Source organism: Haemorhous mexicanus, chromosome 5 (assembly GCF_027477595.1).
Source record: "Haemorhous mexicanus isolate bHaeMex1 chromosome 5, bHaeMex1.pri, whole genome shotgun sequence".
NCBI lineage: Eukaryota > Metazoa > Chordata > Aves > Passeriformes > Fringillidae > Haemorhous > Haemorhous mexicanus.
Window position 1 is genome coordinate 74,304,956 of NC_082345.1, and position 24,262 is coordinate 74,329,217.

Here is a 24,262-nt window from a genome sequence, read left to right on the forward strand (position 1 = left end):
GGAAGGAGGAGGGAGGAATCTGAGCTGCAGGGCATTGGTGAACATCTCCAGATCTGATTAATTCTGCCTCTGCCTCTCCTGGCCCCAAACACAAGCCAATATTCCCCTCTGGAGACATCAGAAGAAACTGCACCTTGAGAGAGCCCCGTTACATCAGAAATTTGTGTCCTTCAGGTGGCAGCTGAGCATTAAAAAACAATATTTTTAGCAGCAGTTGAGAGGTAAATTTTAATTTAATTTTTTTTTTTTTTTTTTTGGTGGGTGTTTGCAGGACCTCAGAGACAACGAAACACTGATTTTTCTGTCACACCTGCAGGGGAAGGAGGCATTTCTTACCTCAATCTCACGGCTGAGCAACCACAACACAGAAATCGATTCTTTAAATCTTGTATTTTTTTTAGCTGCTGTTAAAAAAGAGAAGTCCTGGGCTCTTTCATCTTCCAGCACTAAAGCTCTCGGCTCTGTGGGGACACAGAACCTTTTTACAGTAACCAAAAGAATTATCTGGAGTGGTTGAGCCTTTTTATGGTTTGGGAGTTTGTGTTTGTACAGGGGAAGGACTGAATTTGGTGATTTATCCAAAATAACCCATTAAACTCAGCTTGGGGTTGTGGGAACAACTCTGGCTGGTGCTGCCAGGTACTTGTAATTAATTATTAATTAATAATTTAGAGAAAAACAGCCCAAATGTCATGTTTGCTGTTAGCAGCAGTCATTCCTCTGGTTGTCACCTCCCTGGATGTTTTCCAGGCTATTTAATATTTTAAAACAGCAGAAAATTGATGCTTTTTGTCTGGTATTTGGTGGGTTTTGGTCTGGTTTTGTTATTATTTAAAACACACCTAAAGTAGCAAAAGCTTCCTTGAGTCTTCCAGAGCTGTGTACACTTCTTTTGGTGATAATTTTAATTTTAATCACATTTTGGGGTCACCTAGACAGGATCTTAAATCTTTGTCCCTCTATTTGGGGTGACTTTGTGCAGAATCAGCTCTATTACCTTGCATGGCCACATTGTTTATCAGCAAAGTGTGGAACATCAGTCCTGGGGTGACTGATCATGGACCAAAATAATTCCCTGCAGTGAAGTTTTTAGGCAAAACAATGTGGTTTTTGTTACTTTAGGATCTGATTGATTGGTCTTCAGTGGCAATGATCCATGTGCTGCCGTGGATTATTTGAATTTAATTGCATTTATTGCGTTCAGCACTTGTGTAATGATCAGGATCTCTTGTTCTGGGAGCGTCTCCAGGCCTCACTTTGCCCTTCCAGGACCTGGAGGGGCTCCAGGAGAGCTGCAGAGGGACTGGGGACAAGGCCTGCAGGGACAGGAGCCAGGGAATGGCTCCCAGTGCCAGAGGGCAGGCATGGATGGGATCTGGGCAATGAGGAATTCCTGCCTGGGCTGGAACTGCCAGAGCAGCTGGGGCTGCCCCTGCATCCCTGGAGTGTCCCAGGCCAGGCTGGACACTGGGGCTGGAGCAGCCTGGGACACTGGGAGGTGTCCCTGCCATGGCAGGGGTGGGATGAGAATCTTCCAGGTCCTTTCCAACCCAACTCTTTCCATGATTCCATGGACCCTCTCCCAAAATTCCCACTGTTGAGGTGAGGTGGCTCCCTGAGTGTGTCAGGGACAATGTGGGATCTTCCAGGCTCCTCTCTTGGTTTAATGTTCCCTCAGACTTTCCAGAGCTCACAGTCCTGGATATTTCATCCCTAATTTCCTTGAATCTGGAAAACCATTTTGGAATTTTCTGTTCTGTCAGCAACTGGGATCCAGCTCAAGGGGTTTCTGATGTTCCTTTAATATTTCCTTGCTCTGTGGCAGCTCCCCAAAAGGTTCATCCCAGGTACTGGGATGTTTCCTGACTAAGGCAGAGAACAGTTCAGGATCACACCCAAATGAAATGTAAATTCGGGCTGAACATCAGAAAAAATTGTCTTCATAAGGTTCTGGAATATTTGATATTTTTTCCTGTCATTCATTTGTTTGAGGAGGGGATTTCAGATGTTATTACCATCATCATTAAGGCGTTGATGCTCTGCACTCCCAGTGCCTTCTGTTTCTTTTAATGATCCTTCAGAAGACATCTGAGAACGAGGAGGCAGCAGAAAGCCTTGGGAAGGCAGGAGTTGTAGGTTTCTAAATCAATCCACGCAGCTTTTTTAGGTTTTATGCTTTTTATCCCACACTTCCAGCTTAGGTAAGACAGTGCTCACAGCCAATTAAGTTGTGAGTTAGAATGAATTAAATTTCCTGAAATGAGGCGCTTTTCTTTTTTTTCTTTTTTAATCCAAATGACTGTCATTTACCAAAAGCTACTTCATTTCCCTGAAAGTGCTTTTCTGTCTAAGGGGAATGCTTAATTGCAGCCACAAATCACCTCAAATGCTTTTATAGGAGGATAAAACAAGTTGAAAATTGTGCATGGTTTCAAAAGTGCAGGTTCTGAATTCAGGATAAGGTGCATATTTCTATTTTGTTTTTCCCCTTGGCTGCTCTGTTGAGGAACTCCATCCTCACTGTGACACCTCCTAAAAGTGTCCTTCAGAGCAGGGACATCCCTACGAGCCTTTTTTTAGGATTTCAGGCAATTCCCAGGAATATCTACAAGTGACCATGATCCAAAATTTGGTGACACCCCTCAATTTGAATTTTTATTCACACAAAGCATTTTTGTATTTTGAAGGAGGGACACAATTGATGGTTCTGAAATCAGCCTGGGAGAGCTGGGAGTGCTCACCAGAGAGGAGAAGGCTCCAGGGAGAGCTTCCAGCACATTCCAGGGCCTGGAGGGGCTCCAGGAGAGCTGCAGAGGGACTGGGGACAAGGCCTGCAGGGACAGGAGCCAGGGAATGGCTCCCAGTGCCAGAGGGCAGGCATGGATGGGATCTGGGCAATGAGGAATTCCTGCCTGGGCTGGAACTGCCAGAGCAGCTGGGGCTGCCCCTGCATCCCTGGAGTGTCCCAGGCCAGGCTGGACACTGGGGCTGGAGCAGCCTGGGACACTGGGATTGGAATGGGATGGAGAGGAAGGCCCCTTCCCACCCAAACCATTCTGGGATGCTGGGATCAAGGAGGATTTTTATGGAAGGATTTTTATGGAAGTTGAGGGTGGAAAAGGGAAGGGAGACCCTTCCTGGAGTCCTGAGATTCCCAGTGAAGCCCCCAGATCCCAAAATTCCTTCCTAGAGAGGAGTTGAGCTGGGGATGGATCCAATCCCAGGCTGGGAGAGCTGGGAATGGAGGGAATTCCCTGGGAGAGGGAGACTGGGGTGGGATTTTGGGAAGGGATTCCCAGAGCAGCTGGGGCTGCCCCTGCATCCCTGCAATGTCCCAGGCCAGGCTGGACACTGGGGCTGGAACAGCCTGGGACAGTGGGAGGTGTCCCTGCCATGGCAGGGGTGGAATAAAACCCTTGAGGTCCCTTCCAACCCAAAAAAATCTGGGATAAATAATTGATTTATTTATGGGATATTAAAATATTATAAATATTTATTTATTTATTTATTTATTTATGGGTTTTTATGGGATAGCTGTGGGTCAAATTACCTTTTTTTTTTTTTTTTTTTGACACATAAAAGTCCCACGGACGGCTTGGATGAGTAACAGAACGTTTTTGGAGAGGACTCCTAGGATGTATTTTCTCCATGCTGTTAAACACTTTCTTGTTCTTTATGGAGCCTGGATTCTGTTGGAAAGAGGCAGCCAGCAGCATTTGAAATTGAAATAAATAAATAGCACAGCGCGTGCCTGCGTCTGCCAGGCAGAAATGGGGAATATCTGCTGGCTCCTTGATGGCACCCAGCATTTCCCAGTGCAAACTCTCATTTTCAGTTTCTTGTGCTTTGGCTGATCCTTTATTGCCAGCCGGGGCTGGGCTTTTAGAGAAATATATCTGAGATATTTGGGTTTTCTCTGAGAAGGAGGAGAAATTCCGGTTGATTCTGGTGAGATTTCCTTGGGCTGGGAATTTCCATCTCCACATTTCTCAGCAAGAGGAACTGTTGGATAAAGGGCGAGGAAAATAACCCCAAATTTGGCTCATTTGGACACCTTGAAAGAAGTGCAGTGCTCACACTTCTGCTTCATGGCAGCCAGAATTCCCAGTGGACACAACTCCAGCTGAAACTCCCAGTGGACACAATTCCAGCTGAAATTCCCAAAAAACACAATTCCAGCCAAAATTCCCAATGGACACAATTCCAACTGAAACTCCCAGTGGACACAATTCCAGCCAAAATTCCCAATAAACACAATTCCAGCTGAAATTCCCAATGGACACAATTCCAGCCAAAATTCCCAATAAACACAATTCCAACCAGAATTCCCAATAAACACAATTTTAGCTAAAATTCCCAATGGACACAATTGCAGCCGAAATTCCCAATAAACACAATTCCAACCAGAATTCCCAAAAAACACAATTCCAGCCGAAATTCCCAATGGACACAATTCCAGCCAAACTTCCCAAAGGGCACAATTCCAGCTGAAATTCCCAAAGGACACAATTCCAACCAGAATTCCCAATAAACACAATTTTAGCCAAAATTCCCAATGGACACAATTGCAGCCGAAATTCCCAATGGACACAATTCCAACTGAAACTCCCAATGGACACATTTCTAGCCAAACTTCCCAAAGGACACAATTCCATCTGAAACTCCCAGTGGACACAATTCCAGCCAAAATTCCCAGTGGACACAATTGCAGCTGAAATTCCCAAAGGACACAATTCCAGCCGAAATTCCCAATGGACACAATTCCAACTGAAACTCCCAGTGGACACAATTCCAGCCAAAATTCCCAATAAACACAATTCCAGCCAAAATTCCCAATGGACACAATTCCAGCTGAAACTCCCAGTGGACACAATTCCAGCCAAAATTCCCAATGGACACAATTCCAGCCAAACTTCCCAAAGGACACAATTCCAGCCGAAATTCCCAATAAACACAATTCCAGCTGAAATTCCCAATGGACACAATTCCAGCCGAAATTCCCAATGGACACAATTGCAGCCAAAATTCCCAATAAACACAATTCCAACCAGAATTCCCAATAAACACAATTCCAGCCAAAATTCCCAATGGACACAATTCCAGCCAAACTTCCCAAAGGGCACAATTCCAGCTGAAATTCCCAAAGGACACAATTCCAACCAGAATTCCCAATAAACACAATTTTAGCCAAAATTCCCAATGGACACAATTGCAGCCGAAATTCCCAATGGACACAATTCCAACTGAAACTCCCAATGGACACATTTCTAGCCAAACTTCCCAAAGGACACAATTCCAGCCGAAATTCCCAAAGGACACAATTCCAGCTGAAATTCCCAATGGACACAATTGCAGCCGAAACTCCCAATGGACACAATTCCAACCAGAATTCCCAATAAACACAATTTTAGCCAAAATTCCCAATGGACACAATTCCAGCCAAAATTCCCAATGGACACAATTGCAGCCAAAATTCCCAATGGACACAATTCCAGCCAAAATTCCCAATGGACACAATTGCAGCCGAAATTCCCAAGGGACACAATTCCAACCAGAGCTCAGCAAGAGCAGCCAAAGGCCAGGCTCGTTCCCGAGCTGACAGCTCTCTCCCTCTGCTGTATTTTGGGCTCCCAAATCTGCTGGGCTCCTGGCAGAGAAACACAGGATGACCAAGTGGGATTGGGAACCATGGAAAATAAGAGGTTTTTTTTTTTTTAATTATAGCATTTTTTACTTTAGCTGCAGCTAGCTCTAAATTTTCTGTTCTTTCTGTTTCTAAAGCCTACTTTCCCAGCTTTCTAAAAATCTTCTTACCTTCTCTGATTGCCACAAACTGGTGGTGAAATTCCCACAAACAGGAGGGATGTGATGGGATGAGAGGGTAGGAAGAGGGAAGCTGGGAAGCAGAGAGCCCTGTGGGACTCGGTGGCAGAAGAGTGTCTCTTGGTGTCACATTTATTCAGGTGACAGTTGGGCTTTGCATCCCTAATTCATGGAATCCTGGAATGGTTTGGGTCGGAAAGGACCTTAAAGATCATCCAGGTCCAACCTCAACACCTCCCACTATCCCAGGGTGCTCCGAGCCCCGTCCACCCTGGCATTTCCCACTTCCAGGGATCCAGGGGCAACTCTCCCTTCTCTTAAATACAGAAAAAAAAAATTCATGTTTTCCATTTTTAATCTCTTCTTAATGGAATTCTGAGTAACCCTGCCAGTCCAGGACACAGAGGGTGCGGCAGAGCTGCCATTCAGTGTCCCAGAAGGATTCCTGGTGGAACTCTCACCTGCACCTGGAACTTTGTGCCTCATGCCTGAGCCCCCTGGTCCTGTGCCCAGTGGGATTTTGAAGGCTGAAGCTCCAGAGTGGCTGCCTGGGGTGCGGAGCAGTGTGGTGTGGCTTTCACATTCTCTGGAAAAATCCCTTCGCCCAGGGTTTTCTCCTGAGAAGCTGAGACGTCTCAGAGAAAAGGAAAACAATATTATCTCATTTGCCTCTGCTGTGTTGTGCTCATGTGGAATGTGTTGGGAGATTGTTCACCCACAGGTGATTGTTCCATTGGTTTCATGTGAATTGTTTTAATTAATGACCAATCAGGGCCGAGCTGTGTCAGACTCTGGAAGGAGTCACAAGTTTTCATTATTATCTTTTAGCCTTCTGTCTGTATCCTTTCTCTATTCTTTAGTATAGCTTAGTATAGCATTCTTTAATATAACACAGTATCATAAAATAATAAATTAGCCTGCTGAGAACACAGAGACAGATTGATCATTCCTGCCTTCGTTGGGGTATCCCAGCAAATACAATGGTGTGGGACTCACTCTGCCTGCTGGAAATTTGGAGAGGTCATCTCTGAACCATGGCAGAGCCCAGAAAATGGGATATCCCAGTTGTCCCCTGAGGCTGTGAAAAGTAACTTGTCCCACTGGATTATCACATCCAGGAACTCCTGGGTCGTTCCCTGCTGGAAGCCACACTCTGACATCCATAGTTCCTTTTTCTTTACCTTTTCTCTGCTCCCATTTCCCTCGGCTGAGATCTCTGGGATTAAATGAGGACTTCCCTGGTTTCCATTCCCACGATCATTTCACCAAACTATCCTTGAGCATCCCAGCTGAAGGTCTCCCATCCTTATCCTCCAATTCTCCGTGCCCTGCACGGCTTCATTTTTAATAACTTCCTGCTGCTGTCGAGTTGAAATCTGCTTCCTGAGCTCCTGATCATTTGTTCTTTATCACAAGTGATGCTGAGCACTCACAAATCCCCCCTCAGTCAGGGCTGCCTGGCAGCTCCCTCCTAATCCCTGATTATTTTATGGTTCCTATCAAGGAAAACAGGGATATGGTTTGATCCTGACCAGCATTAGGTGAACTCTTGTCTTGTCTGTTCCAAAACGTTAAAACTTCACAGGACACATCAAGGAGAAGTTTTCTGGAGATGAAGGCACGGATCTCTAGGAAGGATCTGGATTGATGATTAATGCCAGGCACTGGGAAGCAAAAATTCTCGGTGCCAGCATTTTCCAGTGCTGCCCTTTAGTGGGTGGTGCAGGAGGCACTGGGGAGCCCCATCGGGGTGCTGTGGGATGAGGAGATGCCCCTCCTGTTGTAGGTCAGCACATCTGAGCTCTGGTGGTTTGCACCTGGCCATTCTCCTTCTAAAAAGCTTTTTTACTTGATTTAGCCATTTTGGAGCATTTTCTGGATTTTAGAAGTCAGGGATCCATGGGCATCCAGCAAAGTGACAGGAACAACTTCTAAACACTTTTAAAATCCAGAATATGCTCCAAAATGGCTAAATCAAGTTTTAAAAAAGCTTTTTAGAAGGAGAATGACCACGTGCAAACCACCAGAGCTCAGATGTGCTGACCTACAACACGAGGGGCATCTCCTCATCCCACAACACCCCGATGGGGCTCCCCAGTGCCTCCTGCACCACCCACTAAAGGGCAGCCCTGGAAAATGCTGGCACCAAGAATTTTTGTTTCCCAGTTTGAAGCAAAAATTGGATCAGTTTGAGCTTACGAGCTTCTCTTTCCCACCTGAATGGGGTTTAATAGTAAAATTCACATTTTGAGGGAGTTTCGTGCTCTGTAAATAAACTTATAAAGGAAGAGTGAGAGATTTACTGACAGCCATGAAAGGGCACAGAAAATGAGTTCAACACAGTCCCATGACCCTGGCAATGTCCCCTTGAGGACATGAATGGCATCACTCAGAGCTGGTGACATCACTCTGATATTTCAGGGATCAGCTCCATGGGGTCTCTGCTCTCCTCCCAGAAAACTCCACTGTCTCCCTGTTTTACAAAGCTGATTCCCATTCTCAACCTGTGCAATCCAGGGAATGAAGCTGCCTGCCTCTGATTCCCTCCCTGCAGCATCTCTCTCTCCCTTTGGAGAGCCAGTCTTCCATCTGAGCTCCAGAGGGATCCCCCCACGGGAGCTGCATGTCCAAAGGTGTCACTGCAGACCCATGGAGCCAACAGGGAGAGGATTTAGGGAGAAAAGAGCTCAGATTGGAAAGAAATCATCCATGGGAGATGGCTCCTCAGTCAGTGCTGGGAAGGGAAGCGCCTCCTCTGGAGTGAGGAACGTGGAGGTAGAAAATGATGGATGGTTGAGCAGATCTGGTTGGAGGGCTTGGGAATAGGGTCAGTGGTAAGGAATAAAATCATGGAATCCTTGAGGCTGGAAAAGACTTCTAAGATCATCAAATCCAACCATTGTTCACCACCAAACCATGTCCTAAGTGTTCTTTGTCAGGGATGGTGACTCCACACTTCCCTGCTCTGCTTCCTGACCACTTCTCAGTGCCTAAATTATTCCTAATATCCAGCCTAAACCTTCCTCAGCACAACTCGGGACAGCAAATCTCAATCCATTATGGCTCCTGATACTCAGTCCCTGATTGTTCTGCAAGGAATACCAATTCCACTGCCTCAGATGTAGCTGACGAGGTAATTTCTGGAATAAACTCCTCCGTGGTAAACCAGATGGCAGCACAGAAATAAAGAGAGTTTGCAGGAGATGGCAAACATTTGGTGCTAAAATATTCCCAGAGTCATCCTGCTGCTCTGCGTGCTCAGGAATGGGATCCTGGGGTGGAACAATAAAGGGTGATAAAAATACACCATAACACAGGCGTCCATCATGCAGGAGGATAATGCCATCATGCACAGAAATTGCTTATTTTCCATGTTTTTTTCTGGATTTTGAGCTGGAACATTCTGTTGTTCAGTTTAGAGGTGGGGGAACCCACCTGTGGGAATCAAGTGGCCACACCCAGAAGGAAGCTTGGCTTTTTAAAGGGATTTGTGGTGTCTTGGCTTTTTTAATGGTGATTTCATTTTTATAAGGATATATTCCCAGCATGTCCCAAATGGAAAAGCCAAATTTTTCTATAAGGATATCTTCCCAACATGTCCCAAATGGAAAAGCCAAATTTTTTAATAAGGACATCTTCCCAGCATGTTCCACGTGGAAAAGCCATATTTTTTTTATAAGGATATGTCCCAGCACATCCCAAATGGAAAAGCCAAATTTTTCTATAAATCTCCCCACAATGTCCCACATGGAAAAGCCAAATATTTTTATAAGGACATCTTCCCAGCATGTCCCAAATGGAAAAGCCAAATATTTTTATAAGGGCATCTTCCCAGTGTGTCCCAAATGGAAAAGCCAAATTTTTTAATAAGGACATCTTCCCAGCATGTTCCACGTGGAAAAGCCATATTTTTTTTATAAGGATATGTTCCCAGCACGTCCCAAATGGAAAAGCCAAATTTTTCTATAAATCTCCCCACAATGTCCCACATGGAAAAGCCAAATTTTTTAATAAGGACATCTTCCCAGCATGTCCCAAATGGAAAAACCAAATATTTTTATAAGGACATCTTCCCAGCATGTCCCAAATGGAAAAGCCAAATTTTTCTATAAATCTCCCCACAATGTCCCACATGGAAAAGCCAAATTTTTTAATAAGGACATCTTCCCAGCATGTTCCACATGGAAAAGCCAAATATTTTTGTAAGGACATCTTCCCAGTGTGTCCCAAATGGAAAAGCCAAATTTTCTTGAATGAACAAACAGGAATTGTGCCTGGGATGTGGATTTTCTCTCATTTTATCTGTTCTTCTCCAGCAATTTAGTGTTTGTTTCATCAATTGTTTGTATTTTATCTTTTTTTTTTTTTCCTAAAGCTACCTTGTGGACCTTTTCTCCTCTTCATTCCTCAAGCTGGGACAGTCCATGGTCATTCCCACACTGCTCATGTGTGAAATGTTGGAGTGGCAAAGGCAACAGCAATAATCTAAAGCATCTTCATTATTTAATTACAATTTATTTACTTTAATTACAATTCCTCCTTCCCCAGGTTTATCCAGGAGATCGAGCTGGCCATGGAGCTGGGCCCAGCCAAGCAGTGCCCTCTGAGGGAGTTCCTCACCATGTACATCAAGAACATCTTCCTCAGCCAGGTCCTGGCCGAGATCAACAAGGAGATCGAGGGCGTCACCAAAGCCTCGGACCCCCTGAAAATCCTGGCCAACGCTGACACCATGAAGATCCTGGGAGTGCAGAGGCCTCTGCTGCAGGTGGGAGCTGAGGGACCCCTCAGGACATCCCTGGTGTCCATGCCCAGCCATGACCTGGTGGTGTATCCAACAGGGAAAAATGTGGAGCTGCTGGAGCAGGTGCATGGAGCTGCTCTGAGAGCTGGGGCCAGGCTGGGAGAGCTGGGGGTGCTCACCTTGGAGGAGGGAAGGATCCAGGGAGAGCTTCCAGCACATTCCAGGGCCTGGAGGGGCTCCAGGAGAGCTGCAGAGGGACTGGGGACAAGGCCTGCAGGGACAGGAGCCAGGGAATGGCTCCCAGTGCCAGAGGGCAGGCATGGATGGGATCTTGGCAATGAGGAATTCCTGCCTGGGCTGGAACTGCCAGAGCAGCTGGGGCTGCCCCTGCATCCCTGCAGTGTCCCAGGCCAGGCTGGACACTGGGGCTGGAGCAGCCTGGGACACTGGGAGGTGTCCCTGCCATGGCAGGGGTGGCACTGGGTGGGATTTAAGGGGAAGGAATATTTTCATGTGTGTCTCCCTGAGAATTTCTGGGGACACCTGCCAGTCACAGAGCTGTGCCATCAAGGTAAATAAATACCCATTCCAGGCTCCCAGGAGGAGCAGGGATTGGATCCCTGGGAGCAGTGATAAAAGCAGCAAGTGGTCACCCCAACTCCATGGGGAACAGGACAGTGTGGAATCACACCCCAAAATTCTGAATTTCATGTTTTGCCTGGGACTGCAAGGAATGGCCGGGCTCCAGGGCTGTCCCTCAGGGCTCTGCTCACTCTGCACTGCCCACACGGGTGAGGGGACAGGGTCTGGCACCAGGGAATCTGCAGGTGACACTGGGCTGGGAGCTGTGTCCATCTCTTGGGGGGCAGGGGGCTCTGCAGGGAGACCTGGAGCAGTGGCAGGGACGGGCAGAGTCCAACAGGAGAAGTTGAACCAGTGCAAGTGCCCAGTCCTGCACTTTGGCCACAGCCACCCCTGCAGTGCCACGGGCTGGGGATGGTGTGGCTGGGCAGTGCCAGGCACAAAGGGACCTGGGGGTGCAGGTCCACAGCCAGCTGGGCACGAGCCAGCAGTGTGCCCTGGTGGCCAAGGAGGCCAGTGCCACCTGGCCCAGGTCAGGAATGGAGTGGCCAGCAGGAGCAGGGAGGGCACTGTGCCCTGCCCTGGCACTGGGGAGGGCACACCTCAGTGCTGTGCCCAGCTCTGGGCACTGGGGAGGGCACACCTCAGTGCTGTGCCAGCTCTGGGCACTGGGGAGGGCACACCTCAGTGCTGTGCCAGCTCTGGGCACTGGGGAGGGCACACCTCAGTGCTGTGCCAGCTCTGGGCACTGGGGAGGGCACACCTCAGTGCTGTGCCCAGCTCTGGGCACTGGGGAGGGCACACCTCAGTGCTGTGCCAGCTCTGGCACTGGGGAGGGCACACCTCAGTGCTGTACCCAGCTCTTGGCACTGGGGAGGGCACACCTCAGTGCTGTGCCAGCTCTGGCACTGGGGAGGGCACACCTCAGTGCTGTGCCAGCTCTGGCACTGGGGAGGGCACACCTCAGTGCTGTGCCCAGCTCTGGCACTGGGGAGGGCACACCTCAGTGCTGTGCCAGCTCTGGGCACTGGGGAGGGCACACCTCAGTGCTGTGCCCTGCCCTGGCACTGGGGAGGGCACACCTCAGTGCTGTGCCCAGCTCTGGCACTGGGGAGGGCACACCTCAGTGCTGTGCCAGCTCTGCCCCTCAGCTCGGGAAGGCCCTTGGCACACTGGGCAGGGCCAGAGGGGCAGCGAGGCTGGAGAGGGGCTGGGAGCACAAACCCTGGGAGGAGCCCCTGAGGGAGCTGGGGGTGCTCAGCCTGCAGCAAAGGAGACTCAGGGCTGCCCCCATCCCTCTCTGCACTCCTGAGAGGTGCCTGTGCTCAGCTGGGCTGGGCTCTGTCCCCAGCAGCACTGACACACCCAGAGCACACAGCCCCGAGCTGTGCCAGGGGAAATTCAGGCTGGAGAGCAGGAAAAAGCTTTTCCAGCAAGGGGGATAAAGTTCTGCCATGGCTGCCCGGGGAGGGGGTGCAGTCCCCACCCCTGGGGGTGTTTGACCAGCCTGGATGTGGCACTGGGTGCCAGGCTCTGGCTGAGCCCTTGGGGCTGGCCTGGACTCTGTGACATTGAAGGTCTCCCCCAACTTTGTGATTCTGTAACTGACTCTGGCTGTTGGTCATGTCAAGCTCTTCTAATCCTTTGAAGTTATTCCCTCTTTCCTGGGAAATCCTCTCCTCAGGGCTGGATAATATAACAGAGTCCTTAGGAAGCAGCACCTTTATCCCAGGGTTTAGGTGGCCATTTTCTATCCCAGTTTACAGCTGTAAATTATTATTATTATCCACAGGGATATCATAATGCCATGCAATAATAGGAATAAGTGTGTTATAGTTACCTTTTCCAGAATTTCTGATGGATGAATGGTCACTAACTGTGTCTGTCTGGGTGCAGCAGGGCTGGGTTGGTCCTTTCAGAGCCAAAACAAAATCAAATTCCAGAACAGCATTTCCAGAAGTCCCTGGAGGGGGGAACAGCTTCTTTAGAAAGGGGCCAAAATTCTCTTTGCAGGAGCTGAATTGATGTTTGGGGGCTGCACAGAACCCCTGGATTGTTTCCTTCCCAAGCTTTACCAGCTGGATAAAGTATTTTTTTTTTTTTTGTGGTTCATGCCTTCATTTCTCATGAAAATGTGTTCTATAATATCAATATATTTCCTTAAAGCTCATTCGGGGTTGAAGACTCAGAGTGGCTTGGAATTTTTTCTTTCAATTCCTACAGTTTGTTTCTCTTGATGGATGGAAATTATTTTGAACTGGAATTATTCTTGGTCAAACTGCCTGTGGTCAGGAGGTCTCCTTGTTCCCGACATCAGAGAAGGGTAATTCTCTGAACAGAGAAGAAAAATTGCTGCCTCTTTGAACCAACTCATCCAAACAGCTCCCTAAAATAATCCTATTGATTTTCCATTAAAGGGGCTAAAAAAAAGGGCTATTTCTGCATGACAGTGCTGGAGCCTGGAGTCTTTGCCCCCATCCCCTCGTGGAGATGATGGAAATGTGGGGGAGGAAGCTCTCCCCCAGTTTTTTCCCTGTTCCTGGGTTCCTGGTTTAACCACTGTTGGGAAGGATGACAGTTTGACAAGAAGGTCTCACAGATGTGTGTGCCTAGCAGAAAGATTTTGGAATGTGGAGTCTGATGTAGGAATAGAGCTGGAAGCAAGTTTTGATACAGAAAAAAAGAATTGCTGAGCCAGTCTGACTGGCTAACCAAGGAGGCAAAGGGTGAGTTAGTTAGAAGGGGTTTTATGGCTCAGAGCAAAGGATAAACCCACCCCAAACCAGGAGATGTTTTTACCAAGCAGGAAGAGAGCACAGGCAGACAAGGCAGCAAATGTGGCAAGCAGAAAAAAGGTCTCAGAATTTTCCACTGCAGGAAAAAACTGAAAAACAACATCTGGCTTAAACCATGATGTACTGACTGTGAGTGACTGGAGAGCAGTGCCATGAATATGGGAATGACAGGAGTTATGGTAGGCTGTAGGTAAAAGTTAAGGTATAGATTGGTTCTACTGTATTAAGGTGCTCAGCAAAGAAAAATTTATAATTCAATGTAACCAAACCCAAAGGGTCTGCAGCCCTGCCTGCAGCTGGAGCTGACAGCTGTGGGCACAGCTCTGTCACCCACGGCCCTGGGCTGCTGGGACATCTTGGATACAATAAACTGCATTTTGGATAGAATAAACTGCATTTTGGATACAACAAACTGCATTTTGGAGAGCCCCTGGAGTCCCACATCCCTCATTTCAGCTCTTACAAACCACCCCACTCTTTGCTGTCCCAGAGATCTCTCTGAAATCTCTCCGGCTGGGATTGGAACAGCACTGGGGAATTTATCAGCCCCCACCCACAAAGCTGCTTTGGGATCACTATCAGCACATGTTTGAGCTGAATTAGATGAGAGATAAAAGGTTTTCAAGCATTGTGTCCTCAGGGATGAATCACCCACTCCTGTAAAAATTATCCTTAAAAGCAAAAAAAAAATTGTCCTCTCTAAATATTCCATTTCACTGCTTGTTTTCCATTCTGCCCTCCTCGAGTGTAACACACTTGAAACCCTTTTCCTTTGCAGTGAAACTCATTTGTCTCAAAATTATTCAGCATTAAATTTCAGGCTGTAATTGTTTAAATCGATCCTAAATTAGGCTACAAGTGCCTCGACAGCTTCTTGCAGCCTGTTCTTGTAGGGTTCTCAACGAGGTGATAAATCTTCCCACCCAGGTGGTCACTGGCCTTAAAAACCTGTTGCTCCATCTCCAAAAAAATCCAAATTGCTTCACTCTGGAGTAGCAGAGTGGGATTTTTCCTTTCCTTCAAAGCCTCTGTTGTTTCTTCTCTCAGCATGGTGTGGATGATGCTCCTGATACTTTTTTTGGCCAAACTCCAGCAGCTGAAAATCCCCAAAAAAATTAATAAAAAACACTCCTTAAAAAAGTCCGGGTGTGCAGCTGTTTTGGAGGTTAACGACTTGCTGGAGCTAATTACCACAGCACCCACTCCAAGTACGGAGCCACTCCCTTGTGCCTTTCCAAGGAGACATCCCTGAGAGCTTCTGGAATGTTCTCTTCCCATCAGATGAGTGGTTATTAAGGAGAAGGATGGTGCCAGCCAGCAGCTTTCAGTGCTCACCAATGCTGATGGCTCCACGCTTTGATGGAGGCTGGATGTTGTTATTTATTAGTGTAAACAAATTAATTGTCTTTCCAGGCTGGCTCCCTGCCAGCTGCATCCATTAAGGAGCAGGCATGGCTGATCCATGGGGGTTTTTCCCATTCAAGGATAATTTTAAAGCAATTTTAATAGTTCTGAGCCTCATATTTCAATTCTTTTTTATGCAGTGGCGTGGTGTTACAACCACGATGTTTTCAGCTCTTGTTTGTGTGTTTCATGTCAAGAGGGTAAAACCCAGAATTTGTGCTAAATCTCCTTTTCCAGCTTCAAATGAGAGACAAAATCATCTCTTGGTGGGAGTCTGACTCTCCCTGTCGCTTCCAGCATTTCTTCAGATAATTTCTCCTCTGGGGGGGAACATTCAGAGCAGTTCTGCCTTTTGTGGAAGCTTTCAGAAGGCTCCTGTGCAAGTCAGCTGCACTTCACTGAGGACTTCTGATCTGCCCAAAACCAATTGCTTTAGGCAGAGTGTCAGGGGTTCAATTTATTTTAAAAACTCAACTTTCACTGGCACGTTCAGTGCATCCCAGGGCAGGGCAGTTCTGCGGGGACATTTGCAAGCAGTGCCCGTGGCAGGCAGGATTATTTCAGAATTATTTTTGTCCTCTTCATATCTGCAGAAGCAGAGCCACGCTTCACAAACCATCCCACAGGTGTGAGTCATGTCTGACCTGAGGGGAACAGCCCCGTGTTTGAGGTCTCTGCATCCCTGACATCCCTGGGTGTGCCGTGGAGCTGGTCAGGAACTGGACAGCCCTCGTTTGCTCAGCGTTGAATCATTAAATTATGGATATTTTGGGTTGGAAGGGACCTTTACAGGGATTAAATTGGGAGATATTAAATTGGGGGATATTTTGGGTTGGAAGGGACCTTTAAAGGGTTGGAAGGGAATTTTAAAGGGTTGGAAGGGAATTTTAAAGGGTTGGAAGGGACCTTTAAAGGGATTAAATTGGGGAATATTAAATTGGGGGATATTTTGGGTTGGAAGGGACCTTTAAAGGGTTGGAAGGGACCTTTAAAGGGATTAAATTGGGGGATATTTTGGGTTGAAAGGGACCTTTAAAGGGTTGGAAGGGACCTTTAAAGGCCTTTCCTTCCAGCCCTGCTGCCATGAGCAGGGCCACCTTCCACTGTCCTTGCTCCAAGCCCCATCCAACCTGGCCTGGAGCATTTCCACTGAAAGTTGGGAGCAAAATGTTGATGCTGGTCCTCTCTGGGGCCACCAAGGTGTTTTGTTGACCTCAGCATGACTCTGCCATGTTCTTCCCTGGGAGGGTGGGCAGCCCTGGCACTGGGTGCCCAGAGAAGCTGGGGCTGCCCCTGGATCCCTGGCAGTGGCCAAGGCCAGGTTGGACACTGGGGCTGGGAGCAGCCTGGGGTAGCAGAAGGTGTCCCTGCCATGGCAGGGGTGGGATGGGATGGCCTTTAAAGTCTCTTCCAACCCAAACCATCCTGGGAGCCCATGAAGGAACCCCACTCTGGCATGTACAGCTTATTTTCAGTGCCAGCTCATCGAGCACTCCCCAGACCCATAAATTCCTTGCCTTTCCATTCCTTGTCATTTACTTAATTTTCTTTTTTTTCCCCCCTCTTGCTTTCAGTTTTTCCTCAGAAGTTGGGAGTCAACCACACCTATCTGCCCCCAGCCTCCACCCCAGGCCTTGACTGATTATTTTAATTACCCTGAGAGCCCTGTCAGGCTCCCCCAGCAGCAGCATTGCTCTCATAAATCCTCATTTTGCCTCACAGGGTGGTGTCAGCCCAGCCCCTGTTACCTCCCTGGCCACAGGAGAAGCCTTTTAGCCTGGCCACCCTCCTGCTCCTTGGAAGCTCCAGCTGCACATTCCTCATTTCCAAAGTCATTAAGAATCCCTGGCAGCAGAGCAGGGATGCTGAGGCAGAGCAGCTTCTCCTCCCCGCTGAAAATCCCGTGTGGAGTCACAGATCCAAGGGCCACAGGAGGGACACTCACCCAGTTTTCCCTCTGTCCTCCAGCTCCTTTTTTTTCTGCAATTTTAAGGGCGTGCTTTGCCTTCTCTGGGGTGGTTTTGGTGATGGTTGAGCTGGAATCCCAGGAGGAAACTGGAAAGGCAAAGTCTGATAAACTCCATTTAAAGGAAGCTCTGCTGCTCCATCACCAGGAATGTCCTCCATGGAATCCCAGGATGGTTGGGGTTGGAAGGGACCTTAAAGCCCACCCAGTGCCACCCCTGCCATGGCAGGGACACCTCCCACTGTCCCAGGCTGCTCCAAGCCCTGGCCTTGGACATTCCAGGGCTGGGACAGCAAAACCTTCCACAAACTTCTCTGGGAAACCTGCTTCTTCCATAACTCTCTTTTCCCTAGGAGAGTTTAATATTTGCTGTTCCAAAACACACCAGAGCTTTAATTTGGGGCCTTGGCTGGGCTGGGCTCTCCTTCCCTCTCCTTGTTCCATAAATCCAAAATAAATCCTCCGCTCCATAAATCCCAAATCCAGCCTGGAACAGTCTCCCATGAAACACTTGATGGATGGCTCCTGGAGAAGGAGCTTCCCTGTGTTCTGCCAGGCTCCTCCAAAATCCCATTATTTCTCTCCCCTCGCATTTTGAAGCCCGGCCCCATTTCACTGAGGAAGAATAACTCTCATTCCCGGGTTTTGAAATGTTTTCCTAATCACAAGTGCTGCATGAGAAGAGCCATCACATTTTGAATAATTGATGGCTACTTTATTGAGTTGTCAGCACTAATTCATCCTCCTTTTGAAGCGCTGCGCCGTTCAAAGGAGCCATCCTTTCACAACGTGCTCATTTTTCCAGCAAAAGCTCATTTTTATGATCACTTTTTTTTTTTCTTTTTCCCTCCCCCACTGTGGAGTGTAATTGTAGCTGAGAGGGAGGGATGAGGCACCTCCCAGCACCCTCAAAAATGCCTTTATTCCTGCTCTGGCTGCTCATTTCTCTGGCTCCCTCCTCTCGCAGAGGTTTAATTATACCTGTTTTAAAAGCACATTTTGAAATCTGACACCCAGCTCTGGCGCAGAACAAAAGAGACATTAATCTATTGTTGGAAGGGAAGGTAAAAAGCTCTTTTTGTGTGCGTGTGCGTGGCAGGGGCTGCCCCTCCCTGACAAGCACTGGTTGGGATTTGGGAGGCAGGGTCTTGTCAACAGGGGAATTATGAACGGAACAAAAATGCAGGAATGCTGCCATTCCACTGGAATATTCCTCCTGGCCTCTGGAATCTTCCTCCTGAAGTGGATCAACTTTGCAGCTGGAAGGCTCTCAGTGCTCTAATTTACATCTGGAAGAACTGAGGGAAGGCAGGAAATTAAAAGTTTCCCCCTCCTGGTTCTAATCTGTAAATAGAGCCTTTCAATTAAAATAAAATAAAATAAAAATAACAAAATAAGATAAAATAAAATAATAAAATTAAAAAATAAAATAAAAAATAAAATAAAAAATAAAATATAAAATAAAAATAAAAATATTTTTATAGAGCCTTTCCATTAAAATAAAATAAAATATAAATAACCAAATAAAATAAAATAAAATAATACAATAAAATAAAATAATACAATAAAATAAAATAAAATAATATAATATAAATAAAATATAAATAAAAGAAAATAAAATAATTAAAGAAAAAAATAAAATAATTAAAGAAAAAATAAAATAAAATAAAATATAAAAAAACAAATAAGCTAAAATAAAATAAACAAAAATAAACTAAAATAATAAATAAAATTAAAATAAAATATTAAAATAAAATAAATAAACAGTCTCTCTCACACACAGAAAGCTGTCAGAAGAGTAAATTCTTTTTTTTTTTGCAAATAATTTGCTTTTGTGCTGGGATTTTTGCTTGGTGTGAGCTGCACTTTAAAGAAGGGAAAAGCTTTTCCCTCTCCCCATGAAGTTGTGCCAGGTCTGGTCTTCCTGGGGCTGGTCCAGGGTTTCCTGGGGAATTCACACCACTGGGATGCACTCTTTAATTAAAATATTTAAGGACTTTGTGCCTGTAAAGAAAACTGCTACAGGGTGTGAAAATTGAGGAGAGCCCTGGCCAGGGCTGGTTTAATTAATTCATTGATTAATTCTCTCTTTAGCTCTATTTTTTTATCATTTAGGGGTGGTGTCAAACGTGGTGTTGAGGGACAGGTTGAACCCTTTGGGCATTTCCTGTTTAATTCCTGCTCTGTCATTTCCCACCACAAAGTTAAAATTTTATTAATCCCTGTCCTCCTAATTAGCAAAGAGATGTTGGGGATGCTCCATCCCTGGAAGTGTCCAAGGCCAGCTCGGAGCAAGCTGGGATGGTGGAAGGAGTCCCTCCCATGGCAGTGGGGCAGAACTGGGTGATCTTTAATTTCCCTTCCAACCCAAATCCCTCTGGGAGTCCATGACCCATTTTCCTGGAATGTGAACTGCCAAAATGTGTAGGAGCTGGGGTTTTAGAGCTCCAAGTGCTGGACAAGTCATGGACCTGAAAATAAAAACTCAGTGGGAGTAATTTGGGCTGTCCCTCGATGTGTTTTGATCAAACAACAGTTTGGAATTCCAGTTGATTATTTTTCTTAAACACTGGACCAACAAAGCCTTTTTTGAGGTCCATTCTGATTTAGCAGAAAGCTGAGCTGTTTTTCAGAGGACTCAGGTTTATCACAAGCCAATTCCAACTTCTTCTCACCCAGAGTGGTCTTGGCAAGGATGGTTTGGAAGGACTCAGGATCTAGCAGCCAGGAATTATTTACTTTTGTGGGAACTGAGCTGCTCAGCACCACCTCGAGCATTTGACCTCACTTTTGTACCCTGAGGTCTCCCAGAAAATTCTCCTTGAATTCCTGTGAATTCCCTACAACTCCTCAGCTCTGAATTCCTGTTGGTAAGGGAATGGCTCCTGGGACACAGAGGTGAGGATGGGATTTGTGTGACTGGGGGTGAAAATCCTCCCTTTTCACACAGGGTGCCCTGTGCAACTGCTGTGATTCTGCTCAGGGATAGGAGCTTGTGAAAGATTTTAGCCAACAAAAAAAAAATACTTCCTGAAGGGTGTTTAATTGGCTCTTCACCTGGGGAGAGTTCAGGAAACTCCTTTTGGGAAGTTGATGCAGGCACATCCCTCAGCCTCCTTCGTACTGCTGAAGTGGAAAATCTGTAAACACAGATGGACCTCGTGTTGCAGCAACCACTGAAAATTTTAAATTCCTCTTTCCTCCCCAAAAATTGCCCTTTTTTTTGCCCAGAGATGGACCCAAACTGTTTCCTGTGCTGTACAGACCCCAGGTGGGTGATTATCCCACTTCTCCAACACTTCCCTGTTTGCATGTTCTGCATAAGGCCGGGTGCTTTTCTGGATAAGACAGAAATGTTTGTTCCACATAGATATAAAACAAAAAGCAGTAACTGAGTAGTATCCTGGTAGTAACTGAGTAGTAACCCAGTAGTAACTGAGCTAGTCCAGTTTGCTGTTTCTGGGTGAAACCGAGTGAAACTCGCTGCCGTTAACTGCAGCAACATCGGAGATGAATTCCTGCCGTTCCATCCGCGGGAGATTCATCTCTCCTCGGCTCTCTTTGCATTCCAAGGGCTCTCCCATGAGCTATCTTAAGTGCCACCTGCCTGCCCAATAAAGCCTGGAATTCATCTGTGGATATGACAAAAAGATGACAACAAACACGACAACAAACACGACAACATTCCAGAGACGAACGATCTCCGCTCCGAGTTAATTCCCGTCTCCCGGCAGGGCTCCGCGGTGACCCCGCTGGGTTTGGAAGCTGCTGTTTGGTTAATAGATGAATGTTTTGTGTGGATGGCTCCATCTCAGCCAGGTTTGGCTCCCTGGCCTTCCCACTGAATGCCTGCATGGATTTATCCACAGGACAATCAGCGGAGCATGGTTAGAAACGGGAAAACAGCGGGCGATAAAACAAAGCGCTGCTCCCCCGCCATCCCTGCTGCCTGGGAGGCCTCTCAGAGATGCTCTGGCTGCTGGGAAGGGGAGATGGCTCTGTCAGGAAATGATGCACAAGTTCCACACGGGAGGGGACGATCCATGGCCTCATCCAGCCCATTTTCCAAGCAGGATTGCTCGTTACGGCGCCGGCCGGGGATTGAACAACGGCAGCACCGCCGTTATCAGACATCTCCCGTCGTGAGCTGACCCAGTGGGTTTTGCACTTCCCAGTTTGATGCCTTTTATTCTTTATTCCTCCTAAAATGTGGTTTTTTGGTGGGAAAGGACAACTTCTTTCCCACGCTGCTCTTTTGGTGGGTTTTGGGAGTGGGGCTTTGCCGTCACACGGGGCTTTGCAATGACAGAAATCCCAAGTTAGGAGCAGGTGGTTGCTAAAATGCTGAGTAGCTCCTTCAGTTATTTTTACTTCTTTCCAACAGGTCAGGGAGTGGAAATACTCAGTGCTTAGTGCAGGAAACTGTGAAGTGCAGCTGAATAATTTTTGTTTTGGTTTGGTTTGTTTCTTTGGATGAATGGGCAGGTCTTTGGGAAAATTGTGATAAAAATGGTTGGGTTCTGAAGGAAGCAAAGGTGTCCTTGATGTGTGATTCAGGATTTGTCTTTACTACAAGGACATGGAGGGAGAGGACCCAGGGAATGGCTCCCAGTGCCAGAGGGCAGGCATGGATGGGATCTTGGCAATGAGGAATTCCTGCCTGGGCTGGAACTGCCAGAGCAGCTGGGGCTGCCCCTGCATCCCTGCAGTGTCCCAGGCCAGGCTGGACACTGGGGCTGGAGCAGCCTGGGACACTGGGAGGTGTCCCTGCCATGGCAGAGGTGGCACTGGATGGACTTGAAGGTTCCTTGGAACCCAAACCATTCTGGGATTGCTTTGGGAGTGTCTGTGTCCCATCTATGAGATTCCCAGAGAATCACAGAATCCCTGTGACTGGAAAATCCCTCCAAGACCATCCAATCCAACCTGTGCCAAATCCCCACCTTGTCCCCAGCCCAGAGCACCGAGTGCCACCTCCAGGCCTTCCTTGGACACCTGCAGGGATGGAAACTCCACCACAGGTCCAAGTGATCCCATTTCCACGCTGGTTTAAACTGGTGTGGCCGAGCTTTCCTAGTGGAGAAGGTCAGTCTGAAAGGGAAAGTGCCCCGCAGCCTCTGGCATTTTCCAAATCCATCCCTACTCCAGAAATTGGGACACATCCTCACACCATGGCTCCTCCAGGGAATCATCTTCCTTTGGGAACTGCCCCACCCTTGGACCTGCCACCAGGAGGGGCCTGGGGAAAGAAGAGACCACAGAAAGAGAATACAGTGGGTTAAAGATGTTCCAGTTTGGCTCCCAGCCCACGGATCTCTTGCTGTAATTCCCGCTTCTCCTGGCAGGATCAGAGGCTGGTGTTGCCTGTTCTCCCCCCTCCCCAGCTCCGAGCTGTCATTCCCACATCTCCGGGGGTTCAGGGTGGTCACTGAGGTTTGATGAGCTCCATGTTAACACGAGCTGCTGGGTCCTGGGAGCTGCCTCCACGCGCGAGGAATTCCCAAATAATCCTTTGGAGACATCAGGGATGGAGCTGTGATCTCCTCGGGCTTTGATGTGTGAGCACAAGGCTGAATTTATTGAGTAAATCACCAGTGATGCTGGCACGTGCCGCTGCCCTGAGTTTTCTCCTGTCTGTGCTTTTTTGGGGCAGGATTCAGGCTGGATTTTCCCTTTTGGGAGGTGCAAAGGCTCCCCTGAATCACCCTTAAATTGATCAATTCAACCCCAGCTCACACCACGATCCAAAAATGCAAAATTGGTTTGGGTTTTTGCTTTTTGGGTTTTTTTGGGTTTTTTTTTCTTTTTTTTTTTCTTTTTTTTTTTTTTTTTTTGGTAGATGCAAAAAAAAATATAAACCAAGAGACTAAGTGAAATTACAGTTTTTTTTTTTGGTTTTTTTTTTTGTAATCTGCTTCATTTTGCAGCACACAAGGCAATTCTCTTCGTAGCTTCCAGCTTGGGAAACTCTCCCTAATGCCAAGGGTTCCATAAAGTTAAAATTCAGCAGGATTGAGGACATTTGGGTTCTGTTCTTGTGTGGAGACCTCCATCACCTCCCACTTCCAAGTGGTTTTGCTTTTTGAGCCATTCCTGGCAGGAGGAGCAGGGAGGAGCCCTCAGCTCTGCTTGGGTTGTGCCTGGAGGTGCTTGGCAGGCCCCTCCTTGCTGAGCTGCCCTGGGATTTCTCCATCCCAGCACTGGATTGGTTTGAAATCCTTTGGAATCAGAGGAGGTGGAGATTGGGAATTCCAGTGTCTTGCTTGTCTTGGAGTTCAGTTGTTCCAGCACTGGCCTGTGCAATAAAATATTGAAATTCAATATTTTATTCTGCTGAAAGAATGATCTGGGGGAAGAATTTTTCTCCTTCCTGTCCTTTTCCTAAGCAATTCCTCTCTTTCCATGATTTTATGTATAAATTGCATTTCAGCACTGGGATTTCTTAATGAAAATGGAAATTTCCCACTGGAAATGTGGAAAATTTTGCCCATTCTGTTGAGAAACACCCAAAGAACCAAATTGTCACCCTCTGGCCACCTCTGGCTTCTTGTATGGAAATTGGGGTGGAAATTCCCCTTTGGAAATATTTCTCTCCTTTAAATTTAAGACCAGCCTTAGCCCTGCATAAAATCAGTGCACAGAAGATAAAATTTCACCTCTCTGTCCTTTTCCTAACCAATTCTTCTCTTTCCAGTGATTTTATATATGAATTGCATTCCAGCACTGGGATTTCCTCGTGGATATGGAAATTTCCCACTGGAAATATAAAAAATTTTGCCTGTTCTGTTGAGAAACACCTGAGGAACCAAATTGTTAAATCTGGCCACCTCTGGCTTCTTGTGTGGAAATTGGGGTGGAAAGTCCCTTTTGGAAATAATTTTCTCCTTCAAATTTAAGACCAGCCTTAGTCCTGCATAAAATCAATGCAGGGCTAAGGCTGGTCTTAAT

The 24,262-nt window shown here is 47.0% G+C and overlaps 1 protein-coding gene across 1 annotated transcript in view; it reads left to right on the plus strand.

Moving 5' to 3' along the window:
• EXOC4 (exocyst complex component 4) overlaps window positions 1-24,262 on the plus strand; it is a 366,741-nt gene that overhangs the window by 259,689 nt on the left and 82,790 nt on the right. Inside the window, exon 11 of the mRNA XM_059847577.1 lies at window positions 10,372-10,591. Within this exon, the coding sequence (XP_059703560.1) occupies window positions 10,372-10,591 (220 nt within the window). The remainder of the gene's footprint in view (window positions 1-10,371; window positions 10,592-24,262) is intronic.